Raw genomic sequence first — 16,552 nt, forward strand, 5'->3', positions numbered from 1 at the left:
CTCCATTTATATTGAATGAGCGACATCTTAACATAGGGGGAAACCATAAATAGGTAATCCTGCTCCTCCTCCTCCTCCTCCTCCTCCACTCTGCAGCAGCTTGTTTGTACAAGTGTGTGCGCGGCGTCACTTCGCACCCACTCGCCGTGGTGAGGTGCGAGGGGCGGGCAACAGGGACGGGGAGTATTATGGGCTGCGGGAATAATCCGAGGACGGGTGAATTGTTTCACGGATTCCGAAGCCGTTTCCAGGTTTAGGACCTCGCTAACCGTAGCAGTAAATTGTCTGACCGAGGTGTGTGTGTGTTTGTGTGTGTCTCAGCAGGAAGGTTTGGGGGGTGTGGGGTCGGGGTGGGGGGGCGACCCACCTGAGATCTTGCACCCGTACACCTCAAAGCGCAGCGCTATGCCCGTCTCCCAGGTAACGGGGCGGACCCGGATGAAGCGCGTCAGCGTGGGCTTGGGAAGCATCGTCTTGGTAACGTCCGTCGGGTTGGTGTTGCCTTGAAAAACCTGCGGGGGGGGGGAAAGAAGACGTGAATTATTAATAGCGAAAACCTGAAGGCGATTCGCAGAGTCTGGAATTTCTGCGAGGCTGCGGCATTCCTCGGGAAAAGAAGCGCAAGGAGTATTTTTTTTTTTTTTTTTAGCTAACTTTTGGACGACGGATTTATTAGGACGGACAGACGCAGTGAGATGAACCGCGTGTTTTGTTTCGTTTGTCTATTTATTGATCTGCAGAGCTGAGAAGATTACCTCATATATGTATATATGTGTGTCTATACATGTATATACAGACACACACATATACACGTATTGAAATTTTTTAATATCGATTAATCGCAGTGTCCTGAGTTAACTCGCGATTAATCGCAAACCTGCTCTATATGTAACTTTTACAAGATATTTATTGCGTTTCTAGCTCAAGCCATGATCGCATTTGTCAATTTTATTTTGAAAATTATGTATGTGTGTATATATATATATATATATATATATATATATATATATATAAATATACATACATATATATATATATATGTATGTATATATGTATATTTATATATATGTACATGTATACATACATACATACATACATACATATGTATACCTTTCACAAAGTCATGTCAAAATATCAAAAAGCATGTGCAGTCTTTCCCTTCAGTTACAGATATGACGGCAGACACTTTACAGCAGCGCCTCGTCCTGTGCGCAATCGCACAACTTCCTGACCTCTTCGACGGCGCTACGGAGGCTGAAAGGAATCCAGCGGAGAGGCGAATAGCAGGAAGGATGCAACGATTAAAAAAAAAAAAAAAAAAAAAAAAACAAACCCTGAGATAACGGCAGCGCTAAAACGACCACCGGCGCGGCGGACACATTTTAGTCCCCATAAAGCCTGCGCAGCCTCTCGGGGACCAAAGTCATCCACTCTCTGAAATGTCAGGATGCCAAAGGACCGTCCCCACCAGTTCACGGGGCAAATTGACTTTTTCCAGCGGCGGCGCTGAGACGTCATAACTGCCGGCTCAGCATGCGGTAAATTGCGCCCCTCTGCGCAAAAAGCACTTTAGAGTGTATATATATATATATATATATATTTATATATATATATATAAAAAAAATCAACAACAACTCAGGCTTCACCTTAAAGCTCCGCACTGTTTTTTTTCTTCTTCTAGCCAGAGCCGGAGAGCGGCACGCTGCAGTGCAAACATGCTAGTGTGAGTGCTCTCGTGTTGAGAAAGGCTTTTTACGACCCCACACACACACACACCCACTCCCTCCTTCCACACGAAGCCTCACCTCCGTGGTGTTTGCACACCACTAGTGTCTACGCCCACCTCCCCGACTCCCCCCCGCCCCGACCCCCCGACCCCCCCACTCCCGACTCTTCTTCCATTCTTCTGCCTCCTGCAAAGCTGCTCAAACGCGACAGCTTGCTCTCCTTCTGCTCCGTCCACTTTCACCCTCTGTTGAGGTTTTTGTTTTTTTTTGTTTGTCGTCGCCGCTCCTGCTTGCGACGCGGCGAAGGGGCCAACGTCGCACATGCCAACAGCAGCGGGGGGGAAGCACGTACTCGAGGTGCGGCATTCTCACCTCAGCTGAGGATCAAGCTACAGGAGGTCGTCGTCAGGATGGAAGATGCTCAAACAAATCAAACAAACCCCCAATGAGTTGAAAACAACTCCTGAGGAGGAGTTTTTCTCATGTTGCTGCCTATTCGTCATGCATTAGATGACTGCATTGACAATAACGTGATCAAGGTGAATAATAAAGGTGGAAAAAAGTGGGTTCAAAGGTACTTTATACGATTATTATTTTTTTGATCGCGATTAATCACAGAAGCTTCATGGTTAACTGCGATTAATCGCGGTTTTGAATTGCACGTGTGAAATTCTGTGATTTTGCATTTCAAGGCAGTTTTAACCCCATGATGGAAGTATTTCTTACCAGAAATCGGCCAGAGGGGCCGACTACGGGTTAGTAAAAGGGACAAAAAGGTTTACGCTAGGTTTACACCCAGCCTTCGGTTTGAAATACGATAAAACGCTGACAGTCCTAATATATATATATATATATATATATATATATATATATATATATATATATATATATACATATATATATATACACATATATATATATATACATATATGTATATATATATACATGTGTGTATATATATGTATATATATATGTGTGTATATATATATATATATATATATATATATATACATATATATATATATATATATATATATATATATATATATATATATATACATATATATATATATATATATATATATATATATATATATATATATATATACATATATATATATATATATATATATATATATATATATATATATATATATGTATATACATATGTATATATATATTTATATATATGTATATACATATATATATACATATGCACACACACATTTATATCTATATCCGAGAGCCACAAAAGTCTATTAGATCTTGCCTTGCCAGTAGAACATGAGCCTACGAAAAACAGGGATTCCTACCTTTTGTTTGGAGCCCTCTTTCAAAGTGATCCAGTCCTCTCCGTTCGAGCTGACATCCACTTTGTAGGACTTGACAAAGTAAATCCTCCGCGTCTCCTGGGAGATGGCGCCCTGGGTGCCTATAGCCGAGATGAAACGCAAGAACCCGAGGTCCACCTGTGGAGGGTGAGAAGAGAGCGAGACGGTGGGTGAAGAAGAATAAGGCTGAGGAAAAAGCTGCTTAAAGGGGGTTTATCGTGAGAAAATCCCGGCTTAAAAGGAAGGAGGGATGACAAGAGTTTCACTTCTTAGAAGACTGATTATCCTAATGAAGCTGAAACGTACCACTCTCTGTATGTTCCAATTTTTCAAACGCGTGAATAATTTGTGAATTTTTTTTTTTTTTTTTCCAATGCCTCATCGGCTACAAGCCACAGATGAAAATAAAATATATGTAAGAAGAGCGTTTCTGAGTCATCTTTGGCTGGAGCCTCATCTACTGCTACCCTTTAATTTAATAAACAGCAATCAAATATTTATATTCATGAAAGAGACACATGATGATCACCTAATTTCCTGAGATGAAAGACAAGAGCTTATTGGATAAAAGTGAACTTTCAACAAATGGAGGTCGGTAGAAGAAGAAAGATATGGACAGAATAAGAAACATTGTGCCATTATAATATGCAGGAGGCTATTTTGTTTTCATCACGTCAAGACGACCAAAGCCGGTGGGATCAGAGAGGCGCATGGGCCGTGTTTTACTGTTTGTTTTGCTTTAGATTCATGTCTGGCAGAGGTGGTCGCTGGTTTTCATTACATTGGAGCGCGTGTGCAGGACCACCGCCCTCAGAAAAGGAACAAAAACCTTTTATCCATCCCAGAGAAAAGCGGGGTTTGTACGAAACAGGGGAGCAACAAACGGCTCCAGCGTGACAGGTGGAGGACTGACACTGATGAGGACTAATGGCGTTGCGTGCGGACCGCACTCTACAAGCAAAGCAATGCCAGAGGGCCCGGGATATTAGCGGGAGCGGGGTCTCCAGATCGCAACGAGAGACGACGGGGAACTTTGATGTTTGACGGCGCGAGATTGGCTCGGGCTCTGGTGAGTGACGGCCAAAGTCTTGAGTGGATTACGGCGGCCGGCGTAGAAGGGAGATCATTGGGCCGTTTTCTCGGAGAGAGGATGTGAGTCGCGGCGGCAGGAGAGAAAAATCCTTTCTCCGAGCAGACGTGTACAGACATTTCGGAAAATGAAGGCGAGTAATCTGGTTCAGAGAGACGGCAGCATGTCAAAACCATGCATGCAGTGGAGCTAGTCAGCCTTGTGTTTGCCATATATATATATATATATATATATATATATATATATATATATATATATGTATGTATATATATATATATATATATATATATATATATATATGTATGTATATATATATATATATGTATATATACATATATATATATATATATATATATATATATATATATATATATATATATATATATATATATATATATATATATATATATATTAATCAGTCAAATAATATTTTTAATCGCGATTATTCGCATTAGTGTCCTGAGTTAACTCGCGATTAATCGCAAATTACGTTTTACCCAAATTTTTTACCCTGCTGTTCCATATGTAACTTGTATATGTGTATGTATACACACGCACACAGACACACTATTCCATGCTGTCCCTGTGCTAAATGCCTCAAAGCGAAAAGAGCAGAACAGAAACATCTGCACGCCCCAGAATGCTCCATCCCCTCACTTCCAGTAGTAAGAAGACACACTGTAAACAGATGGGGGGGGCGATAAATGGAGTTCCGCCACGCTACTCTCCCACTCTGTGTGTTGACGTCCCAAAGGATTCGGATGGACTTGCCAAAAAATATACAAATGGAAACGGAATACGGTTTGGCTCATGGTGGAGCCTGACATAATGGTGCCTCTAATTGAAATACCGAGTCATGGAACATTTTTTTTCTGCAAAATGGATTTCGTGAGGTGTAATGGAGATGAAGAGCACCGGGGGGAAGTTAATGAGTCGTCGTGCTAATTGGGAACACACATGGTTGCTTGGACTCGGCGTGCAGACATATGGTGGCTTTTTGAAGAGGTCTATTTTTGATACATATAACTCCCCCCCCCCCCTCCAAAATACTGTAATTTTGTTCAAAGGGAAGCACTTTCCAGAGTTTTTTTTCTCCAATCATTAGGAATTTCGCTTTAACTCAATCAAACCAGAGAGAGGCACGAGTAATGCCCCAAAACTGAAATCCCTGACGGAAATTCTGAAATATTCAACGCATGCGTCTCAGCGGTACGTGACAAGGAGTTGGGAGGTGAGGGATGAAAAAATAAAGAGCGGTCAAAAGACGGAAGCGGTCTGAAGGCGGGGAACTGGATGCGGCGCAGTCATTACGGCAGATGTGAGGGGGGGCAGAATTGTGGAGCGTGTGGGGCAAAGACGAGCACAGAGCACACAGAGCAGATCGATTTTAAGGGCTGATAGGAGCAAAATGATTGATCTATGGCGGCTCGTCGGAGGCAGATGCTGAAAGAAAGGGTCTCGCATGGGAGAGAGGGGAGAAACTGGGATTCTTGAAGGCAGAGATAAATATATACGATTGTCAGCATTTTTCTTTCATGACAGATAGGTGACTATTTTCAGATGTTATTTCTATGCTATGAGACGATTCGACGGTAACTTTCGTCCGTTTTCAGAAAGTCACCTGGATGATGCGTTTGTATCACCAAGGTAACGTAAATAGTCTGTGTGTCTGTTATAAAAGAAACAATCAAATATGTATCTTACAAAGACACAATGAACCTCATTCAGCAAAGGTAAATACTTTATCAAAAGAAAAAAAAAAGCGACAAATTTCAGCGCCGAACATTGGCTTAATAAATCATCCTCGGGTGGTGGTGATGATGATGAAGTGTTTGGCCAGTGAGCCCTGAAAGGCTGACTCATGCCTAATGGGCGATGTAATCACCGCGCGGAGAGGTGTGAATGGCGGCTCGTGATCCGTTATCTACTTTGGCCGCGCTGCAGTGTTTCATACTCGGCCGGCGTGATGACGAGTCCAGATTCCGCCCGCACCATCTTGACCGACCGGCGTCGGTTGTTTCAGCTCGGGGTGGGCATTACGAGGCCCTTCCACGACACTGTGAAATTCTTAGAATGCTGACACACCGTAAGTCATATGTGGAGGGAACACACGTGCACTGTCTGAGTCACAAGCGAGACATCGAGACTTCTGAGAATCGCTGAGGTGACCTCAGTTCGAACTTCATGCGGGTCCTTGTCCGTTTGTTGCTCCCGCGCAGCGTGAAAAGATGCTCAGCTGCGATTTTATTCATCTATTTTTATCATATAGGATTGTTTTTTTTTTTTTAACCTCTCAAGCTGAGACCAAGCAAGGACTCAAAGCACAACTCCAGCCGTGTGGACTCCAGCGAAAGCAGAGAGGCAGAAGACGAGTGAAGTCAGTGGAGGCCTGCAGCCGGCGGAATTAGATCAACATACTGGAACTCGCGTTGGCCCAGACATGCGTGTGAAGCCCCGGGGGTAGAAGCGTGTGAAATGACAGACGGAGAATGCACGTTGTGGGTGTTTGCACAAGGTTTTGAAGGGATAATTTCCAAATGATCCCTCAATTGCGCCGGCAGCTGCGGGCGCCGCCGTCAGGTCCACCCGATACCCGGTGTACTGTTATCCTTGGCTCGGAGTGACTCGGGTCTGCAGCTGAGCGGCACCGTAGATAACGGAGGATACAGTCTCGTTGCTGTCGCGTGGGCGCGGCGAAGAGTCACAGTCGTACAGTGACAACCGGCGGGGAGGGGGGGGGCTGAAGAAAACAGCGAAAGCTTCATCTCACGCCAGCTGATTAGCCTGTAATCGAGTTGCCAGGATTCCGCAATCTGCGCTCAGTTTACCAAATACTTTTGAAATCCATTCTTCTGCCTACGCAACAGACGGCAGAAAAGTGAGCACCTGTCCCGGGGACAACAAGGACAACAAGAGGAGAGAAGGTGGAGTCAAAGAGCAGGTCGCTCACACAGGTGACACCTGGCGCGGCTTCTGGGAAACGATTCCCGGAATCGCCAGGAGAATCGGGAATTGTCAGGAGACGCTTCACGGACGCAAAAAGGACGGTACAGTCAGATGAACGCAACCTGGAATTGTCTCAATCTGATGTAAATGAGATTAATTTGTAATAAGATGAAAGCTAATGACATCTGGATGGTGTTGTTTCAGTACACACAGCTGCGGATGACTGTTTAAGCGATGACAACTGACTTAAACGGCCTTTGGAATTTTCCTAGTTTCTGCAGACAGACGGTAAAAATGACTCCAAAATGCTGCATTTTTTGGGGGGTTTCCTTCATTTGCCTCATTGATGGGCCAACTGAGAGAGATTTTTATGCAGATCTGGGACGGTTGTGTCCATTTCTACAACGCAGCGATGATCTGAGCGGCCCTTGTTGGACTTCATTTTCCAGAAAAGCTGCTGTTAATTACCAGTCCAATCTCTAATTACTTAGCACTCTGTGAAACGGTTAGCCCTGAAAATTGGGGACGGATCATTTTTTGGGGGGGGGGGGCAGGTGGGGGCTGGTGTAAAATGAGCACGCTTTTTGGATGAGACAGAGTTCGGGACATGGCAGAGCAAGGCGAGCAGTTTGAGCGTTAGCCTCCAAGCTAGGAGCGGCAGAAGACATAAACGGGCGGCGCAGTGTGTAATTAGCGGTTGTTTGGTTGGTCAGGCGCTGTGACTTAAACTGTTATCTTTGCTAAGTGGGGGCCTTTGCCGGGGCCCGCGTGCAATTTCCAGTTTCCAGTTTGATGACGCGGCGGCGTTTGAAGTCGCGGGCCAAGTTTGCCTGCAAACGCTCGATTTTACCTTGAAATTAGAACCACATGCCGCGGATAAGGGATTTGCGTCGTGTGACCGAGCGCCGTCGCGCCTCTCGTCCTCGGCGCTTTTCATCTGTCGGGTGAGATGAGCGCGTCGCCTTTATCTTGCGAGACATAATTTGGGCTATCGGTTGCACAAAGGCAGAGAAAAAACAAAAGTGAAGACGATGTCGTCTGGGCATAAACTATTCCCCGGCTAAAAAGAAACAGCAGCTAAATTATGGATATGGAGACCAAAAAAAAAAAAAAAAAAAATCAACTCGGTGCTTAATGTGAAGAAGAACCTGAGTGAATGGGACGCCTATGTGCGGTATGTTGCCATTCTAAGAGGCTCAATACAGGGGCTCTCAGGTATTGACAGCTCGCTCCAAGACCGTGTCAATTATTCATGCTGTGTGTATATGAAAGATCAATGTCGGCTGCCTAATGGTCATCTTCTTCTTTGCTTTAATTAATAACGCTATGCTGATTTTTTTTTTCCCCTCTGCCGAGGCCATTAGGTTTTTTTTTTTTCCTACAGCGCACCAAACTCTCTTGTCATCTCCTGTATGGCACCGATCTGGAACATTCCTCTCCTCCAGAAGGGAAGAAAGGGGTCGGGCATGTGCAGTAACTACTTTAACATCACACGCTGGTGCCGTGTGTTATTCCCGTTCAAACTACTTTGAAATAACGAAACAAGGATCGGGCTAAATGCTGGGCTAGAGGGCACAGGATCTGTTTTTTTTTTTCCTTCTTCTTTTTTTTTTTTGATGCACATTGCTGGAGAGACCCACTCTGTCCTGTGCCGCTCTACCTCGACGCACGTATGCAACTCGACCGGCGCTGCGCAGAGGGGGAATTTGCGGCATAACAGGAGAAGATCTGAAGTGAACAAATGAAATGGCCTTCTTTCTTTCATCTCTCCTCAAACTACAAAGTCCCATGAAAAGGGGGGGTCTGAAGGTCCCCTGCGTGCACCAAAAGGCTGATTAATGGCCCAGCAAACCCGGCGCTCAGTGCTGCTACCACAGCACGCCAATCTAATTACCTAGCAGAGAGAGAGAGAGAGAGAGAGAGAGCGAGCGAGCGCAGACTTAAGCTGACTCTTGGCGCATCAAAAAAAGAAAAAAGAGGCGAGCATTAAAATGGACAACAAATCTGGATTATGTTAAACCGAAAGTCGGGGAATAAAGGATAAAGAAAAGAAGAGCAAAGAAAAATGGCCCGGAAAAATGAAAAGGCTACCTGACGTGAATAACAACGCTGTCTGCCTCAAGCTATAGCATGGGAATCCAAACAGGATTCCATCATGAAATAAAGAATGAATGTGAATTAGGGCTGTCAAACCATTCATTTTTTTTAATCGCAGAATCTTCACAGTTAACTGCGATTAATCGCGGCTTGAATTGCACGCGTACAATTCTGCTCGTCTGCATTTCAAGGCAGTTTCAACTCCATAATGTGAAGTATTGAAAAATTTGCATCGTGGATTGCATTTAACTAATCGCGATTAATGCGTTAACGCTGACAGCGCTTAATATGAATACATGACTGCTGCGCATGTGACGGGGCGGTGAGATAAAGTGAACGTGCGAGTGGCCCAGAGCGTGTTGCAGCGTGGCAGGCAGGCAGCAGTGAGAGAGGAATGACGGATTTCTTACTCTTTTTAACACTCCTCGCGATAATTGGCCCCCGGCTTGGAGAGCCTGGCACGAGCGCGTGGCACTCCATAGAAAACAGAAATTACGAGCAAAGCCACAGACGACAGCCCTTTTCGGCAGCATTTGGAATCCGAACATTTTCGAGGAGCCACTCAGCATTGGTGGGGGATAAGCACGCTTGTCGGAGAAAATCCATGTTTACCGCCAAATCAAAGCCTCGTTGCAATCAATACGGTGGCAATTGCAATCTCGCGGCGAATTTCTGCTCGAGATGGAAGACAAAACAGGGCAGCGGTGCGGCCGCGCGTGTTTTGCAAACAGGAGCTTCCCTTCCCGTCAAGCAAATGTACTTGACGCCGCGAAGAGGGGAAGCGGAAAGGGCGGCGCGTTTCTTCCTCGTCAACTTCGGAAACATCCTGAGATTCCTACGAGGGGTGGTGGAGGTTTGGAGGGGGGGTCTGGACTCGAAACTCCACACGCAAAAGGCCCACAGTGCTCACGCTTGCGCGGGCGAAGCCACCCTCCCCTTCTGCACATTCTCAAGTCAAGCGATTGAATCAGCCCGGCGGAGTAACAGAGACCGTCAGGCACAATATTTACAGCGCAATAATGAAAGGAAAAGCATGTTTACGTCCCGGCCGGGGGGAAATGTTTGGCTGCGTGTCAGCACCGTTCCTCGTCTCCCCCTCTGCCGAAACATATGACGGCCAAACTTTGCAAAATCAACAGAGGGAAAAACAGCCTGGCCCTTTGGTTAATAAATCAAACTTGCCTGAAATGTATTCGTCGTCAGGGCTGTGTCACTGTTGGGGGTAATGGCGGAGGGATGTGCGAGCGGGGATTTGGGATGTGTGAATTTATCCCCATCACGGGATGGAAAACCCAAATCCTCAATCTTTCCACACAGAGTTCTCCCGGTGGCTAATGATCGCTTTGAAGATAATCTGACGGACAGAAATATATGTGACAGAGCCCATCCCCACAGTGTGTGTGTGTGTGTGTGTGTGTGTGTGTGTGTCTGAGCTGGAAGCCTGGACTTAATCCCCCCCCCCCCCGCCGAAGGCAGCCGCAGCTATCAATTCTTGGTAGAGGGTGACCACGTGGGAGAGATAGACAGAGGGAAGGGAGGAGAGACGCAGCCGGATGGGTGGACAATGACGGAGAGAATGGACGCGGGACCCCCCAAAAAGAACAAACACCTGGAGGTCCGTCCGCGCGGTGCGCATTCATCACCGGAATTGATGGCCGCGGCGTCGTGGGAGAACCTCCAAGAGACTGAAGGACAAATATGGGACACCCCTGCTGTTCTGGAGCAAGGCGCTGATCATTTCTTATACTGTACAGACCCTGCGAGCCGCTCATTCTTCGACTTCTTCTACTCCCATGACTTTAGGCTTCTGAAGGGTGATCTCGCAACTCACCACTATACTTGGTTTATTAGTCCATTGCCACTTGATATTATATATACATACATATATATATATACATACACATAGCTATATATCTATAGCTATATCTATATATATCTATATATATCTATGTGCCTTTGTAACAACAAAGTATGTATATATACACAATATATACAATAAGTATAAATATATATATATATATATATATATATATATATATATATATATATATATGTATATATATGTATAGCTCTATATATATATATATATATATATATATATATACAGTACATGTATATATAAGTATCTACAGTACGTTTGTATATGTATATAAGTGTATAAATATCTATATACATACATAAATATACACATACATTTCTCTATACATTACATATATTCACACACTATATATGTACATGTGTCTATATATACACATGTATATATATTCACATACATATATATATTCACACACACATATATATATACACATACACACATATGTATATATATACATACAAATATGTATATACAGTATATGTATATATATATATACACGTACATGTGTGAGTGTGTATATATATACACACACACACACATATATATATTGTATATATTTGTGTGTGTGTGTGTGTGTGTGTGTGTGTGTGTGTGTGTATGTAAATATACTTTGTTGTTAAAAAGGCCTCAATCAACACATAAAACATATATACAATAATATACATTTAAGTGCATAATTGCTGTGTTTCTAATCCAAACAAGGAGCAACATTTGCCACTGCCATTAAACTTGGTGAATTTTTAAAATATGCACTTCCTGCTCACACACACATCTCCACTGTCACAGAACGGAAGGAAGAGTGATGAGTCACCCCCTCATGCAGTCTTATCGTCTTCACCGCAAGTTTCCAACACAGCGTGAAAAACATTGAATATGGACGAAATCAACAGCTCTGCTTGTGTTACCAGGCTGTGTCGACAAGATCAATTTGCTTTTGCACCCAATTAGTGGCTTTCCAGCAACCGTAAATGCACTATGGAAATACGACGTGGGGATGAGTGCACTACCTGTATCCACTCCTTGTTGGAGTCCTCTGCCGGCGTCCACGCATTTTCGTAGTAGTTCAGTCGAGAGCGCTCCGGCGACCAGCTGGGGTTGTACTGGGACGAGGCCATGATTTGGTCGGATGTTATCTCCCCTGATTCCATTCCCAACGGGTCGCTACAGTCGAAGTCTAAAAAGGAAAGGAAGGGGTGGCAGAAAAGAGAGGGAGAACGAGCAGACGAGACATTTAGTGGAGGTCTAGCTGAGAGCGCCAGAGTGTGCCGTACCCAGGGTGGGCTTTCAGTGTCGGGCCGGGAGAACGCGGCACGACAGGCACTCAGCGCTGCTGGCCGGGAGAGAACAGCACATCAGAGACGCCTGGCTGGATCCTCCCTGCCCGGCATTTAATGCAGGTTGAATGGAAGTGTTATGCATTAAAGATGAAAGAATGACTTCATAAAACATTCAGAGCGGTTCTTGCTTTCCACAATTATTAGGCATTACAGAGACGTTCACTTTAGCTACTCTTTCCAGTCCGTGGATCCCTCTCATCCCCGTGTGCAGAAATGCTAAGCGGCCCACTGGGACAGACGCCCCCAGCTCGACGTGTTGGTGGGAATTCAGGTTTTTAAAGAGAAGTGTCGCATGTTTGGGGTGATAACATTCCAGCAAGCTGTTGGGGAAAAAAATACATTGTCGTGTTTGGAGTTATGAGTCAACACCTGCCTGAATGAATAGGTTGAGGTAGACCTCGCGTAATACGCGTCTTTTTTTATTTCCAGACACGCGGTTTTCACCCAACGCCAGGTGAAATGAATTACAAGCATGAGGCTATAGAGGTTCCTCACACCGACTTGAAATTCTGACTTTAAATTGGTCGGCCCTGGACTCAGAAAATGTGACTTCAGAGGGAAAAAAATAGAAGACACCCTGGGTTGCAGGTTGGCTGGAACCTCAGCGAGCTAGCTTAGGGTGAAGGCAGAGTACGAGCTGGCAGCTCATTGGTGGGCCAACGAAGAGAGATATGACAGCAGTGCGACTATAGCCAAAAACGTGGGTGTACCTCGTACACACGAGGAGCCAACCACCCACCTTGAAGAGGCAAACCCCCCCCCCCCCGTTTATGTTGACATTAGCGCAGCCTGGGCTCCGGAGCTGGAGAACCAGTGGGTGTGAGTTAAGGGTCGGACTTTCAGCGCCCGGCAGGTCAGACGTGCTGACACCGCGACGCACGGGGGTGGGGTCACTGTTGGAACCAGCAACGTGACCTTACGACCCCCGAGTCGTATAATAAAGCCGTAACGACGCAGAGGAATGCCAAGGCACACTTTCACCCCTGCGATCCGTCACTCTTCTTAGTCTGTCCTTTGCACATCTGCTCTTGTTTGTTTGTACATAGACTGACTTGAATCTTTCTTGTAATTACTGTACGGTTTGTACTGCATTCCTTGTCGACTCCTTTCACATTACATCCGGGTGTGAGCAAGGTCGCGGAAATCGGCCTCTGCGCCGTCTCAGACCCTCCGCTCAAGGCGTTGGGGCCACCGTGGCTCAATTGACAGAGCGGGCCGGGTCATCAAACAATCTGAGGGGTCGGCGGTTCGAATCCCCGACTCCAACTGTCCACGTGCTGAAATTTCCATGGGCAGAACACTGAACCCTGGGTTTCTCCCAATGGGGCTTGAAACTCCTTGCGCGGCAGCGGCCACCCGTTGGGTACGACTGTACGGGTGAATGAGAGGTAAAGCCCTCCGGGGGTACCATAAAGGTCCATTTTACCATCTACCATGCTTGCGCCTCTATACACAAGGCCAGCACTGACACAAACATATGGCAGTCCGGCCCCCAGCGCGCAGTCACGTGCTTCGCGCAAGAGCCAGGACGAGGGCCGCCGTGGATCTGCTACGCGGCAGCGGCTACCTGTAAGCGAACACAGACGGCCGCTCCATCTGTCACAGGGCGGGCGCGCCCGCAGTCGGCAAGCGTGTGTCGCGCGCTGCAGCATACGCGCGGCTCGTCGCGTTGCGTGGTAGTGTCGGCGGGAGGCTGAGAAGACAGTCTCGCACCTCCCAGCGCCCGTCGCAGGCGCTCTCTCCGACGAGACGCCGAGCGCCTGCGACATTTCTGTACTCGGGCCGACATAACCGTGGACGAACACATCGCCACTGGTGCGAAAACAAGCGGCTTTTGTCCGCCGCTTGAGGCGTTCGCTGATGTGGGTGACTGAGGAAAATAGAGAGCCGGCTGAGGTGTAGATATGACGCGAGTCTGGATGGCTGAGGAGAGATTATCTCCTATTTTTGTCAAAATGAGATAAAAAAAAAAATAAAAAAAATAAAAAGACAAGCCCCCCTCCCGCCACCCCCCCTTCATGGCTTTATCACCTCACATCAGCAGCTCACAGCCAGACCCAACTGTGCGCAGAAGTGAGAAAATCCACCGTGTATTATACATAAGGGGATTATGAATGATTCAACTCACGCAAGTCTGCAGGAGAGTCTGCACAAAGTTTAGAGCTTCTTGCACCTACCTCGGATGGCTGATGCAAGACCGAGCAACCCCCCCCCCCCCCCCCGCACCCCTGACCCGCTGCACCAATCAGAAATTTGAGACGTGGAAAGTTGTAAAATGCGTAATTCAATTTGTCTGCGGGATTAAAGAGACTAAGAAAGGCCAAAAAGGAATTACATCAGTGAGCGGTGGAAAAAAAAAAAAAAAAAAAAACCAAAAAAACAACTACATCTGAGTGTGTGAACTCACTCCTGCCACTGCTGCCTTCCTTCTCCACCCCCCCCCCGGAGCCAAACAAAACCCTTGTGGAGATGATTGGTGGATCTACTGGACGTCATCCATCTCTATATCTGTTCCCGAAGGCTGACTGACTGACTGACTGCGTGCGAGTGTTTGGGGTGGTCTGGCCCGCGGACAGATTTATGGCTTCAACCAGCAAGCCGTCTTCCCTTAATGAAATGTTTAGCCGGAGCAGTTTTGCAAAATGGGGGTCAGGGGTCAGGTCCTATGACGCCGCCGCCGCCCGTTAAACGCTCGGGGGATGTGTGCGAGTCTGTGCTGGAGCCGGTCGAGGGCAGCACAGGGGGGGGAGAGATGCCTTTTGGAGGCCGAGACGTAAACCGCAGGCAGGAGGTGCACATGTGCCCCCCCCCCCCAAAAAAAAAAACACATGCACCAAATGAGAGAAGTGTCTATTTGATAATGCAGAAGGTCTGTTAAGTGTGAGCGAATTCTTCTCTCTGAATATAAATCCTGAGAGCTCGTTTGTTGCCCTGGCACTCTTGCAACCACTTGTTTCAAGTGAGACTCATTCACTGCTCTCCATTATTTTCCTCACTTCTTTGACTCTATCCCTCCCTTCATGTTTGCTGTTTGGAATCTAGAGGTCTGACGTATAGAATATGGCCTGACTAGTTGTTTTTTATATTGCTAAAAGCTTAATATGCTTCGTAGGAACGCACTGATAAAGGTGTATACTCGCAGTACAATACAAATCATTTGGCTTTCCCACCCATAGAATGATTATTTTATATGAGAAGCCTGAACACTGCCGTCCTCAAATAAACCAACGAAGAAGAAGGTGAACGAGACACCCAACTTTGCTAGCGCAGGCCACTGTAGCTCACTGACAAAGGAGGGAGAGGGGGGGTGAGCGAGTGAGCGCCGCAATCTAAAGTGTAACCTCTTGATGTCTCCGTTTCTTAGTGCGAACGCCGCCGTCCTCAAATAAACCAACGAAGAGGAAGGTGAACGAGACACCCGAGTTTGCTAGCGCAGGCCACTGTAGCTCACTGGCAAGCGAAGGAGAGGGGGGGGTGAGCGAGTGAGCGCTGCAATCTAAAGTGCAACCTCTTGATGTCGTCGTTCCTTTTTTTTTTTTAAATCTCCAAACACTGCACAGTTTTTCTCAGTACAATCCCGTCCCACCTGTCTGGTATCCAGAGTTTTATTTCGTTTATTTATGCTTTTTTTTAATTTATTTTTTTTACGCCAGCTCACCTTCTGGAACGGTCCTTTCGATGACAGTGAAGTTGGCGGAGAAGCCTTCCTTCGCGATGGCACTGTCGGTGTTGATCGTCAGTGCCAAGATGCCCGTGTAGGAGATGATCCTTCCGGGAGTGTTCTGCCCACAGTACCTCCCAATGTACGGGCCAACTGCAAGGGAAGGGGGTGAAAAACAAGCGCCGGCATTGTTACTGCAGGGCTGACTCAATATTTGTTTGTATTTCTACAGCCGTGTCACACATGGTTTTAACGACCGGTCTTCCCCGCGGCGGTGTGAAAACTCGAGTCCCATTGAGGTATGGCACCGGCTTTATTTTCTTTCCTCTCTAAAAGCCGACTCCATAAAAATGCCTGGGAAGGGACTCCAAACATTCCGGGCCTGCTCGCTGGTTGGAAACAAAGAGGGCAAAGTTGCAGAGTGACCCCGCGGCGCGGCCAGGTCACGGTCTCTGTCTGTTTGCCGGCCGTAAATTCCGCAGACTTC

The 16,552-nt window shown here is 46.3% G+C and overlaps 1 protein-coding gene across 1 annotated transcript in view; it reads right to left on the reverse strand.

Moving 5' to 3' along the window:
- Positions 1 to 317: 317 nt before the first annotated feature.
- The window catches only part of LOC142880195 (neuropilin-1a-like), a 42,958-nt gene continuing 26,723 nt past the window's right edge, over positions 318 to 16,552 (reverse strand). The window contains exons 5-8 of the mRNA XM_076013923.1: positions 16,063 to 16,218; positions 12,075 to 12,241; positions 3,041 to 3,196; positions 318 to 512 (exon numbers count right to left, since the gene is read on the reverse strand). Of these exons, the coding sequence (XP_075870038.1) occupies positions 318 to 512; positions 3,041 to 3,196; positions 12,075 to 12,241; positions 16,063 to 16,218 (674 nt within the window). The remainder of the gene's footprint in view (positions 513 to 3,040; positions 3,197 to 12,074; positions 12,242 to 16,062; positions 16,219 to 16,552) is intronic.

This window comes from Nelusetta ayraudi, unplaced genomic scaffold (assembly GCF_046127955.1).
Source record: "Nelusetta ayraudi isolate G7.1 ecotype Tasmania unplaced genomic scaffold, CSIRO-AGI_Nayr_v1 ptg000161l, whole genome shotgun sequence".
NCBI lineage: Eukaryota > Metazoa > Chordata > Actinopteri > Tetraodontiformes > Monacanthidae > Nelusetta > Nelusetta ayraudi.